The 12,508-nt window shown below is 42.5% G+C and overlaps 1 protein-coding gene across 7 annotated transcripts in view; it reads left to right on the top strand.

The window, feature by feature from the left end:
* Dlg2 (discs large MAGUK scaffold protein 2) overlaps positions 1-12,508 on the top strand; it is a 1,620,445-nt gene that overhangs the window by 867,425 nt on the left and 740,512 nt on the right. The window contains exon 1 of one of the 7 annotated variants that reach the window (XM_050154449.1): positions 2,429-2,939. The exons of 5 other annotated variants lie outside the window; for them this stretch is intronic. In XM_050154449.1, coding sequence (XP_050010406.1) covers positions 2,862-2,939 — 78 coding nt within the window. In that variant the 5' untranslated portion in view covers positions 2,429-2,861. Of the gene's footprint in view, positions 1-2,428; positions 2,940-12,508 lie in introns of those variants that run through there. One more of the 7 variants, XM_050154447.1, reaches the window with a different exon arrangement.

Here is a 12,508-nt window from a genome sequence, read left to right as displayed (position 1 = left end):
CAATCAGCGGAGCAATGTGTAGAGACAATTAGGATTAACTGTAGGCAGCTGCCATCCTGTTTGTGTGAGATGCGTGTGTTCCAGGACAGCCCAGGAAAGATGGTTATATAAAAATGGCAGTGAATCTATTCAATTGACATTATATTCCTCTTGAAGCTAAAAACTTACAGTATCCTACTGACTGCCAGTCTTCCTGATTTTTTTCCTACTCTGTCATAGATACACATAAAGATAAATTTACATCATCTACATTTTGATGAGCACGTGTCATGCAAGCGTGTACCCTGACAACTAGTGGCTTTCACCGTATTTACATTTTGTTCCTCCAACTGTCTACTTAAAGAACACTAATTACTGTTAAGTTTTTCAGCTAAATCTAAGGTGGTAGGCAGCATTTATTTTCCGAAGGATCCCATTCTGGAAAAGTGAGTACAGCCTTCAAATCAAATGTGCGGAGAAGGTAATTAGGGGCAGCGGAACAGAAAAATCAGTAAATAAAATGGACAAATACTAAATATCTTATCCTACTCTTGTTTCCATAATTTAAGAAATTTCAGATTTATAGGAAAAATGCAAAAAAAAAAAAAGATTGTGCAATCTGGTAGTCCCCTCAAAATAAGTGAAAAGCCTTTGTTTCACTTTAGGGCATTTATCATTGGCTTGACACTTAGTAACTTCTCTAACTCTCTATCATCTGATTCCATCTTAAAATGTTACAAAAGAATATTTTAATTATACACATTAATTTAAGGTAGCTAGCCTTCAATATCCTGTGCTTTTTTTTTCTCTCTCTAAATACTATTTTAACTTCAACATGGTTTGAGCGAGCTTATGTGCAGGAATAATGGATCCTTTTGGCATCACAGCAACAGTGGGTTAGCTGTGGTCCTGCGGGGAAGCGCTTTGAAACCTAAGCAGGTGCGATCATGCATTTATTTGTTGACTCTCTGTGGCACATTTCCTCAGCAGGGTAGAGGGTGTAACATGGAGAACTCTACACTGGGGTTGCCTAAGAGTGTCAAAAGGAAATGAAAGGAAAACAACAGTGTTTGTAGGAACTGAGCACACAGCGCCAAAGAAACAGCTCTTGGCACAACCCAACCCTGGGTAGCAGGTAGGCATGCCAAAGAAGGTTGAAGGAGTCAGGCTACCCTGAGGGGCCCAGAGTTGGCTTTTTAAGATTACTAATCATTTCACCACAGCAATAGAGTTCTATTAAACTCTCACATATAAAGACCCACAATTAGATTCAAAGCACAGAACAGGGCCTTAAGAACCATCTACCCAGTTTATTTAATGTATACACGAGCCAGAGAGAACAAATAGTTAGAAACAAAATCAAAGGTCAGGAACACAATCATGCATTTATTTCTGCCATAACTATGTGGAGCATGTTCTAGGCATACAGTCCCCTGGGACGTGATTGACAACCCATACTGCTGGTTCCACCTCCTGTTGCCTCAGAGGTGTCCAACATTTAACAGTCTACATTCTCAGTTGACAGCAATCCCAAGCCCTTTGAGGGAGAGACCTCAGCCACCTCACACAGATCTACTACTGACAGTGTCTTTGCTGAGGGAAGGGGATTCTCTTCCAAGGAATTGCATTTGTGCTAGCCGCCTTTGATTCATATGCGCTTATAGTGCCCGTCTTCCAGGTCAGCTAGGAAAGGCTTGATGGATGGGGAGACGTCTTTGTGTCTGTGTGTTATCCTTTACTGCAATTGGCAGCCAGCTTGAGCAGTATCTTTCAGTGGGGAAAACACTGTCTCTGAAAATTGACTTTCCCCTAAAAGTGCCTGGCTTGATAGTTGAAACCCTAATAAGATAACTGAAGTTGGAAACCTTTCCTGTAAGAGTCAAATGGGAAATTTCTTCAAAAAGACAGTGTTCAGGAGCTGCCATATTAATCTGCCTTTCCCCAGGTGATAGCACAAAGGTGAATTGTCCCTTTAAAACAGGATGTCACTGCAAGAAGAGCTAGAGAAGGGGGACTAGTTTCAAGGCAGCATTAAGTTACTTCCCATATGCCAGTTCCCATACTAAACATACCTCAAACTAATGACTTGGAGACTAAGGACCTTCACTGAGGCATTTGGAATGACATGTCAGTCTAATAACTTTGCCCTTTGTCTTGGGCCAGTCTCCTAAGAAGTAAACTTCCTCTATTGCAAGCTGTGAACAAGGATGTAACTTTGCTTGGACCAGAGTAGTTGAAAATGGGGAAGCAAAGGAGGCGTTTTCTAGTCATCTTAGTGGTCATCTTGGATAACCTGATTGGGATTTGGGCTCCAGGGACACCTGTTTGTTCCTCCAGAGCCAGAGCCGTAGCGCTCCGCCTCTCCCTCGTGCCCAGCCACTCTGGCATTGTCTGGTACACCTGTGAGACTGTGTGAACGTCTCTAGGTGGCCGCTGCCTCCAGCACGTATTATCAAAACAGAGGGAAGTCAACACAGCCAAGCGAGGCGTGCAGTTGAAGTGAGAGCCGTAGGTGTGCTGCCTCTGTGGAGTTAACCGCGGCTTCCCTTCCTTCTCACACACATGGAGTTTGGAGCTGAAGAACCGCAGCCCGACACTTAGCCAAGTGGACGTGTGTGAGCCGGCTCTGAAGGCTGCTCCGCCGCCTCTCCCGGACCTCCTGCTGGCGGGATGTAAATATACCTGCAGACCGGCCAAACAGGATTGCCTCCCCCCACACCAACCCCTCCCTCCTCCCACCCTCTCCCTGGCTAACCAGCATGAGAGGATCAGAGAAAGCAACAGCCCGCAAGTGACAGCTCCAGCCGGATTCCGCTCGGCTCAACCTCCGTGGGAAGTTGATTGTGCAGAGGCTTTCATTGTGAATCTCCGTTGGCATCGCTATGTTTGCCTCGATCTGGTATGCCAAGAAGCTGGGTCGCAGGTTCGTGCACAATGCCAGGAAGGCGAAATCAGAGAAGGTATGGAATAAGTGGGGAGGAAGATCGCCTTACGGATGTGCCAAGCGCCTGCTCCGGGCTCTTGGTCTGAATACAGACGCAGCAGCCTTTCTTGGCTGGTTGTGAGAACCTGGCTCACACTGGGAATGTGGTCCATGGCACTCAGGAAGGGGCAACTCTTAGAGCCTCGTCCTGGAGGGAGGGGGGAACATTCAGGGTTGATCAGGATCCCTGGCTATTCTAACTGTTTGCCCAAAGCCGCGACTGATAGGGTCTCCACAGAGTCAAGGATTCCCTGGCATTGCATCGGATTCTAGCAGGGGAGCAGCTGCAGTCTGTGCTTGTTGGGGGAGCTCAGTAGTAAACTTGTTGCTGCACTGCATTATTTTTATTACTGTGATCTTTGGTTCTGTGGGAGCATTAGAAATACCCGTGTCTTTCTCTAGTACATGCGTTCTAGCCCGTGTCCTGGGAGACTTTCAGTAACACACACCAGACCTCACAGGACTGCTTGATATTGTTCCCACTGAACAGAAATCTTCAGTACAAAAGTGTTTACAAGGAGCATGGATTCTATGTTCAACCGGCTCCTGGTCTCCCTTTAGAGAATGGCTTTGTAGCTCTTGGATTTTGCAGAATGAGTTTCCAAATAATCTCCGTACAGATTGACCCCCTTAGTTTTGTTTCTCTAAGAAATTAAGATGGCCTGCACAGTCCCAAGGTACATCACAAACCTGAACATGACAGAAGATACTGGTTTGCATATTTGATTTTTCCAGTGCTTTCTGAGACACTGGTCAAAAACTGCCACATCTTGGAAATCAGTATCCCATTTGGTAGGTGCTGGGGAAACTTCCAGCAAACCTAACAGAATCTTGAGAAAACCCACATTGTCTATACTACTCTGAGGATGTTATTTTTAGCCCAGATCCCTTCTACCTTTCATACATTCCTGAGACTGACTCGGGATGGCTCTCGGGGTCTGTGGTACTGTTCTTCCTCTCATCTAAGAAGATGCCATAGCTATAATATTTCGTTTGTTCTGTCAGAGGAGGGTGTTGATAAAACACAAGAACCCAAGGTAAACCAAAAGAGGATTACAATGTAAAAAGAGCAATATCTTTTCAATTTAGGGCTGCAGCCTTTAACGGTGTCAGGATCCAAATGCTGTCTCATGATAGCCAGCTTGTTCTTCATTGACTCTTTTGGTGAAGAAGGGGTGGGAAGGTTTGGGGTAACATAGGTCCCTTCCACATTTCCTATGTCATAAACTGCAGACTTACCATGTTCCAAGACATTTGGTTGGGGGTTTTGTTTATGTGCTTCTCAAGTAATTTAAAAAAAAAAAAAGAGAGAGAGACTTATGGGAAATAAAAAGACCTACTTAGAATTCTATTAGAGTACTTTTTTTTTTAAAAAAAGGAAAGTGTTTTTCCCCCCATAAAAATTATAGGCTATATGGATAACAAGGCTCTGAAAGGCACTGGCACTGGGGGATAATGCCTTCTGGCTAATTAGTATGCAAAGAAAAGTTGACTCTTCCAATGCCATTTAATTCAGGTTTGGACCTGAATGTGGGGACTAGCAGCTGTGTATGCAGGACTTGAAAGGCTGTTAATCTAACAGTGTCTTGGGCTCAGCTTTGCCAGTATATGAAGACAGTAGCAAGGGGCCTCCGAATGTCCTCTTCGTTTGCAGACTGTATAATATCTAGAACAGGCAAGAAGAAATCAGGAGTGAGTCTAAAGGATTTTCATTCCTTATCTTACTCAGAGGGCAAGATGCATTCAGGTCAGGAAATCAGCACCAACTGAAGTTCTGCTGTCAGATTGGTAAAGACCAAAAAAAAAAAAAAAAAAAAAAAAAAAGCAGATTCATGCTCCTGCCCTGTGTGAGCCAATAGGGCTAGGAGGGGCAAATTTCGAACATTAGGTGCTGACGTCTCCTAGAGTTTGTATTTTGGGAGTCCCTGGAATAAATTAAAAGATAGGCTTCCTAGAAAAATGTAGCCATTCCGTCATTGGCAACAGTTTATTGTGCACACTGTAACAAACAACTTCCTGAAACAAATGATTACGAATTAGTATTTTCTGCCCAGATCTCAGTAGCACACCTTGAGAAGGAAGTTGACAAATAGTGCCACAGGCTGCAACAGCTAAGGAGGTAAATCTGGATTATGAAAGGGTGATCATTTTACTATCCTCTGTGAAGTGTGCCTCCTCCCCGTATAACCCGCCAGTCCACACTAACCCTAGTCCTTTCATCCTATGTTGTCATGCAGATTTGAACTTGATAGTATTTTTCTCAAGATGGGGATTGATCGAAGAGTTATTTGAGAATGTAAAAGCCTAAGTGGCATCCTAAAGATACAGTATGCCTTGATTTCTGGTTGTTTAGCCTGTTGCTTGACCTCAGTTAAAGGCCAGTACAACACACAAGAATTGGATGATGTCTGTTATATTGTTACATGTTATATCTTATCAATAGCCTCTATCTGCACACTATCCCTCAAGCTGTTTTTTATATGCGATTTAGTTTGACCTTCATATCCTCTAGGATTTGCTGTTTTTCTAGAATTCTTGAGGATAGATTGGCTAGCCCAAGGTTACAGTAACTATCAGTGCTGGGATTTGAACTCAGATCATCCTAAGCCATTTCTAAACTGTATTTTTGGATCTCTTGCACTGTCTACCACTCTCATAGGTATTCAGGGTCTCCTAATATGCTCTTGTCCAGATAAGTTAAACATTGCTGCTGATCTTGGCCTTCTTTTTTGAACTGGCACTTCCAAAGTCATGAAGTTTCCAGAATCAAAGTGTGTGACTTTTGCAACTCACCTGCCATGCTTCAGATAAAGTGATACCTGCATCGTCTGAAATAGGGAAGTGCCTGTCCTATTAATGATTTTTCACTTTGTGCCCTTTAGTTGGACAAATGCAGCAAGGCGTTTCTTGGCAGCTATTATTCTCAATACATGGCTTGTAATGGTCAAATCTTAAAAACCTAAACATTGACGTTTGTACTCATCGATCTTCCTTACAGAATTCAAAGATGTCTTTCATAAAGAAGGGCTTAAATTTTAGTCAATTATAACTGTGCTTCTCTTTAGGAGTGAGTCAAAGATGCTAGCTAATTCATATTGCTATTTTCTCTAGAAAATGAAAAGCCAAAGACTCTTTGTTATTCTTTCATTGTAAGGATGGTTGCACGGACCAGTAAATTCTTGAACGCAATTACCCTAAAAGTGGTAATGTGCTCTCAGAGAGAGTGGTCAGAGCACAGCATCGTTGTTCAAGTAGTTAGCCCCCCCCCTCGTCTAGATCCCTTGTGATTAGTTGGGAAACTGGTGTTTCTCTTTTATGCATGTTGTGACCTTTCACCGTAAGTCTCTTAATTTAGACCATTTCCAGATTGATTTACTCTAAATGGCTAGATGCTACATCCAAGATATATTGAAAATGCAATTTCAGGTCACACAAAAAATGCCAGAGTATTGAAGTACTTAAAGTTGTGAACCTTCGTCGATTGTTTTTATTTTCATTTTTATGCATTTCTTACTACTTTGAGGAGGAAAATTGAAAAGTGCTTGCATGCGCACTTAGAGGAGACTAGTATAACATTCTTCATCTACTAAAGGTAACCATGGTAACCATGGATAAACAGAGCAATGTAAGATAGCCTCCAAGTAACATAACAGTCTGAGCCCACTTTTCCTGACGTTAGGCCGTATTTACCCTTGAGAACTTTCCCGAAAGTTAGCATACTAGAAATCCCTTTCTTCTTTTCTAAATGCAGCACATTAATTCAGTCTAAACTGAGGCAAAGGACAACCTAGTGATGAGCCTGTCAGCAGTGTGGCCAAAAAGAAAATATTATGACCTTGGTGATCCTGGCAGAATATAAAGAGCGTTGGGCTTGGATGGGGACTTAAAAGAAGGCATCGGCTAGTCTTGTTCTTTGGCATCCAGCCTGAAGCCAGACATTTGGCTTAGACAACCTCAATGTTCTTATCTGTCAAATGGAACTGTCACTTCTATTTTTTTAAGAATGCTGAACATAGATATTTTCAGAATAAAAGCAGAATCCTTTTCTGTTTGCCATCATGTCTTGCTCCCCTTCTCTGAACACCTACATTAAGAATCCTAACCTCTAAGCAAATTCCCAATTGCCCCATCCTTTCTACTAGAGTTGAAGATTTGGCTTGACCTGTTCAACTAGCTATTTGACCACATCCTAGCTCTAAGGTTTATTAGCTCTAAACCCTTGAAGGGATAGCATCTTTAATGGGAAACTCTATGTTATCACATGCTCAGAATGGATGGCCCATCATTCCCCACAGCATTGGTTGTAATCACCTTCATGTTTCTGTAATTCCCATCCGATTATTTCAGAAAAGGGTATTTTCATCCTTGTTCACCTGATTTGTAGAGCCCCAAAGAATGTTCACCTAAAACTGTCTTTCATCGTGTACTTCGTAGATTCTAAATTGTCCACACTTGGAAGAAGAACCATGATTTATTACCCAGAGATGAAAAGGAGAGCGAAGAGACCTGCGATGGTGCCTACAGGAGGCAGCTTCAACTCAGAGCTGTTAAAACATGCAAAGGGCTCCCTTTAGAGGGAAGGGGGTATGGTGCAGCACTGAAGGGATGCATGCATTTGCTGTAAGGATGAAACAAGTTAGTAAAAGTAAACTTCCAAAAGGTAGCACTTTCCGTCCAATTGCTTTCATTTCGTGGACAATAATAATGGTAGTGCTTAGGGAAGTACAATAGTTAATGTTAAACCTATCTTACATGTTTTTCGGTACAGATAGAACTCATTTGGCATTGTGGATCCTTCCCTGTATTTAGCAAGGTAAATCAAGAAGTAAAAAGCAGATGAATGCTATAACAATGATATATAAAAAGCCAAAACTCATAATAGAGCCTTGTTGATTGGAGAAGAGAAATCATAAATAGACTTCTAGACTCTCTATTCTCTCTCTCTCTCTCTTTCTCTCTCTCTCTCTCTCTCTCTCTCTCTCTCTCTCTCTGTGTGTGTGTGTGTGTGTGTGTGTGTGTGTACATAACATAGTGGAATAATGGCCAGTGACTAATGACTTCATGCTATAGAATTTAATTAGGTAGGCAATCCTTTGTAGATCCATATACTCTAATCTAAAAATGTATTGCATGTGCTATATGTATAGGCGATGCGTATATCCAACAACCTAGATGTCAACTTTGTTTTCCCTATAAAAATACATTTTGAAAAGTGATTTCTAAATGCATTGCCTGAATTTAGCTTAGGCATTAGAAGATATGCTCGGATGCAGATGACCCATAAGTCCTCTGTTCATCACAGATTCTCCCCTGCCCATTCTTGACTGATGCTAGATATAAGAGTGGTCTGACCTGGAGAGAAAAGGGGACAGCTGTCCTCTCTCAGGTCTGTGTCCTGGAGCCTTCGGAGCCTCTGATCCCCAGTCATGAGCAATAAATAGTATGACTCAGCACCAAGCTTGTGTCAGCCAAGCGGGGGGACCAGAAAGACAGGTGTTCGTCCGGGCTGAGTGAAGCCCTGCAGGTCGCTTCTGCCTCCTCACTGGAAGTCGAGCAGCTGTACCTGATCTCAGGCCCTCAAGTACTGCTCACCCTAGCATTCATAAGGCATAGCTCTTTTCAGATCAGGAAGGGAAGACAGGAGGAAAGAAAGAGGGCAAGAACCTGTCAGAGGGCTAGAGAACAGGTCACAAACTCCTGAGGAACTCTTCAGAATGGCTGGGTTAATGCCTCTTGATCAGCTACACAAGCACCAGGATGTGTCCTTTACAGTTCTTTATTTCCTGAGTTGATTTTGTCATCAGCTAAAGAAGCTGAAATGTAAGGTGTCGGAAGGCAGGACCAGATCATAATTGATAGGGTAGCTTTCAATGACAGATGGTACTCACTCTAGAGCCTGTGACTACAGCCACATAGATTTCTGTGCTCTGCTCTACGTCTTCCTTGGGGTAGTCAGGCTGCTGTGTAGTCTCTAAACGGCAGCTGAGTTCTCACTACAGATTGTTCAGAGACCAGATATAGATAGCCAGACAGACTCACTTGAGTCTTGTTGATAACACTTGGTTTGCAGAAATGTTTATTTGCCCCTTTTTGCTTTAGAGAGGTCTCCCTGTACTGTGTGGTGCTACATTAAGTGCTGAAAATGAAACAAGCTCCTTATCCAGTACGACTACCTACCCAGAATGCTTTGTAAAAAGAAAAGCTATTCCTCTTCCTGTTTGTAAATGCACTGCATGGATGAGTTTACTAGAGAAACGATCTAACTTTAAATAATTCCTTGTTGCACCCACTAGTTTTGTCTGAGCTACATAATTTCATATCCTGAAACTAATTGCTAAATCTTGAATTACTTTGTCATGTTTGTACCTTTCGCCCAGGGCATCTAACATCTAGAAGTTCCTGAGTGAACTGTACATGAACCAATTGTTGCTATGCTTGGATGTTGACTGGCTGCATCCCCTACTGCCTATATGTCCTTGGCTAGTCTGTCTTGGCTTGAGTTTTTCCTCCACATCTAGGTTTCCTCATGCTTTGATATCCTTAGATTTGGATTTGGTGTGAAACTACAGGATCCTCTATGGAAGGCTTTGCACTCGTTTGGCCTTGTATACCTGTCATCGAGCACAAAGTCGCGTGTTAGGAAAAGCATGTCAAACGAATGTATGCAGAAAGCCTGGAAGTCCCTTAGCTATTCATTTCAAGACTGTAGCGAGACTGTACTATCTTCAGAGTGAGAGCTCAATAAGAGACCCTGAACTTTTTTTCTTGCTTGCTACATGTTTTCTTCAAAGATAGAGAATAGGAGGCAGAAGGCAGTCTTGTGTCTGAAGGATTAGTTCTCTATGTTTCTCACTCCTCTTCATGCTGCCGACACCAGAATTGGAAGGACAGTAGCTAGTAGATCAGAACCCTTCTCTCCTACTAGCAATGCTATGTCAAACTTAACCATTCCCAACAGTTTGGTTCCACGTGCCTCAAGACACAGGCTTATAGGTGAGCATGAAATCTTCTGTTTTTTTTTTTTTTCTGTCTACTCTCCAAACCTGTAAGTTCTAATTATTGAGAAAATTCTTATCCCACTAACTATAGACTGAATTATTTCCCTTGTACATTCATATTTCAAAGTCCTAGTTCCCAGTGACTGTATTTAAAAATAGCCCTTTTTGGAAATAATCACAGTTAAATTATGTTACAATGACAGGGCCCCCATCTGCAGAATTGGTTACTTTCTAAGAAGAGGAAGAGAGAATCATATTCCTTCCTCTGACCTCTGGCACTGACTCAATAGCTCAATGTAAACCCAGAAAAGACTCCAAATGAGGACTGCAGGATCACAAGAACCTAAACATTGCTGGAACTCTGACACTGGGCTTTCTGATCTTCAAAACAATGCAGACTTAATTTCCATTGTTTAAGTTACTGAATCTGCGATCCTCTGTTTTGGCAGGACAAGATATCTGAACTACAGTTTCCTACTATCATGGCCATATAGGGTGATATTCAGAAAGGAGTGGTTTGCTCCTGCCAAACTCAGATATCGTCATAAAGGATAAGTAGGTAGCTTAGCTAGTTGAGGGTTGCTTTGGATCAAGTGTGTGTAAATTCTGGAACTCACACAACCTCAACAGGATCAGTCTCCTGTGATCTTTTGGAGAAACAAGGGAGGGCTATCGAAAACAAGATAATAAGGGGGAAAAAAGAGGGCATGGTTAGTGAAAGACGTGGGTGGTTGCCTTTAGATGATCAGTTTCTCTCTTTTATTTGTATATTCCCTTGTCATATTCACAGAGTAAAAATGAATGTTAACTATTCATCCAGCAAACGTGACACTTTTAAAAAAGCACTCATTAAATCTTGCTTTTCTTTCCCTTCCCTACTTGTTACTATACAGCTCTGTTAGTAAGCTTCCCATCTGTCTTTGTTTCTTTTCTGTTCTTGGGACAGAATACCTTCATGAAACCAACTTAAGGGACAAAGGGCTTACTTCTCCTCACAGTTCAAGGGTGCAGTCCCTCATAGTGGGGAAGTCGGAGTGGCAGGAGCTTGAAGGTTGTGTGTGGCAGGTCAACTCACAACCACAGCCAGGAACAAAGGTGGAAAAGGGTCTCTGCTACATGGGTCCCTTCGCCTCCTTACATAATGCAGGTTCCCAGGCAGGAATGGTGTCTCCCAAGGTGGGTGGGCAGCCAGGCATGCCTAGAAACCCATTCCTACATGGTTCTAGATTCTGTAAAGTTGACAACAGTAACTACTGCACAGTCTCTGTGAGAGCATATGTGGAAGACAATCCACTAAAAATGAGAAAAACCCTAAATGGGCTTACTTTTTCAAAAGTTTCAGTTGATCAGTCACTAGCATCCATTGTTTGGGGGCTTAGCACCATAAAGCAGACCATTGTGGAAGAAGGCATCGTCAAGAAAAGATGCTCACTGCACCGTGGCCAGGAATGGGAAGAGACAAAGAAACAGAGGGCATAACAACCAAACACATCCTTCAAAGGCAGCCCTCCAGTAATCTACTTCCTCCCACTAGTCCCCAGCTCCTACAGTTTCAACAGCTGTCCCTTAGTACTTTCAGCTTGAAATTCATCTGCAGATTTGTCCATTGGTGGAATGGTATCCCTCAGGATCCAGGCACTTCCTTAAACACCCATGAGTGAACACTGCTGCACCAGGGACTAAGCCTTCAACCATGAGCTTTTGGGTGACACTTCTCATCCAAGCCAAAGCAAAGTCACTCTGAAGTATAAAGGTAACAAGTAACTCGTAATTGAGCGTGGATGAAGAGGGATTTTGACTTTTCACTAGGGTTTGCAGGAGAAGTGGAGAGACAGAGAGTTGTCAGAATCAGGAGGTCAAATCATGGAGATGGCTCCTTTTCAGCCTTGTAAATGTGTCTCATTTGGCAGGAGAGAAATCCATGATTCCTTAGCATGGGAAGAAGGGAAATGAAAGCTCTAGGGTCCAAAATGGGTGTCTGGTCCTGGAATCTGGGAGTTGAGGGAATGATGCTTGAGAAGGTATAAGAAAAGAATTTTTTTTTCTTACGCCACATTGGAGAATCCTTTTAATTTAAGATTTACTTTTCTTTGTTTTCTAAGTTTATGGTAGAGGTCATTTGTCACCTTTGTTGCCTCCTGCCCTTCACCCATTTTTTGAATTCCTTTTTTTTAAAAGATTTATTTATTATGTATACAGCATTCTGCCCGCACACCAGAGGAGGGTACCAGATCTCAGTACAGATGGTTGTGAGCTACCATGTGGTTGCTGGGAATTGAACTCAGGACCTCTGGAAGAGTAGTCAGTGCTCCCAACCTCTGAGCCATCTCTCCAGCCCTGAATTCCTTTTTTGACTTACTCAGGAACAAGGAGGCAATTAAAGACTTTAGACCCATATGCAAATCTCACCTTTCTACCACCTGACCCTCGGCACACTAATTATTGGTGCTCTTCAGTGCTGCAAACAATAGCAACTCTTCTTGCATTGGCTTTTTCTCCTACTGTAAACATGCACATAAATATCAAACCTAGTGTAAAAACCTTAACT

The sequence above is a fragment of the Alexandromys fortis genome, unplaced genomic scaffold (genome assembly GCF_014885135.2).
Source record: "Alexandromys fortis isolate MF-2015 unplaced genomic scaffold, M_Fortis_MF-2015_v1.1 scaffold_77, whole genome shotgun sequence".
NCBI lineage: Eukaryota > Metazoa > Chordata > Mammalia > Rodentia > Cricetidae > Alexandromys > Alexandromys fortis.
Note: the sequence above shows the minus strand (reverse complement) of the source record. Positions and strands in the feature narration are given on the sequence as shown.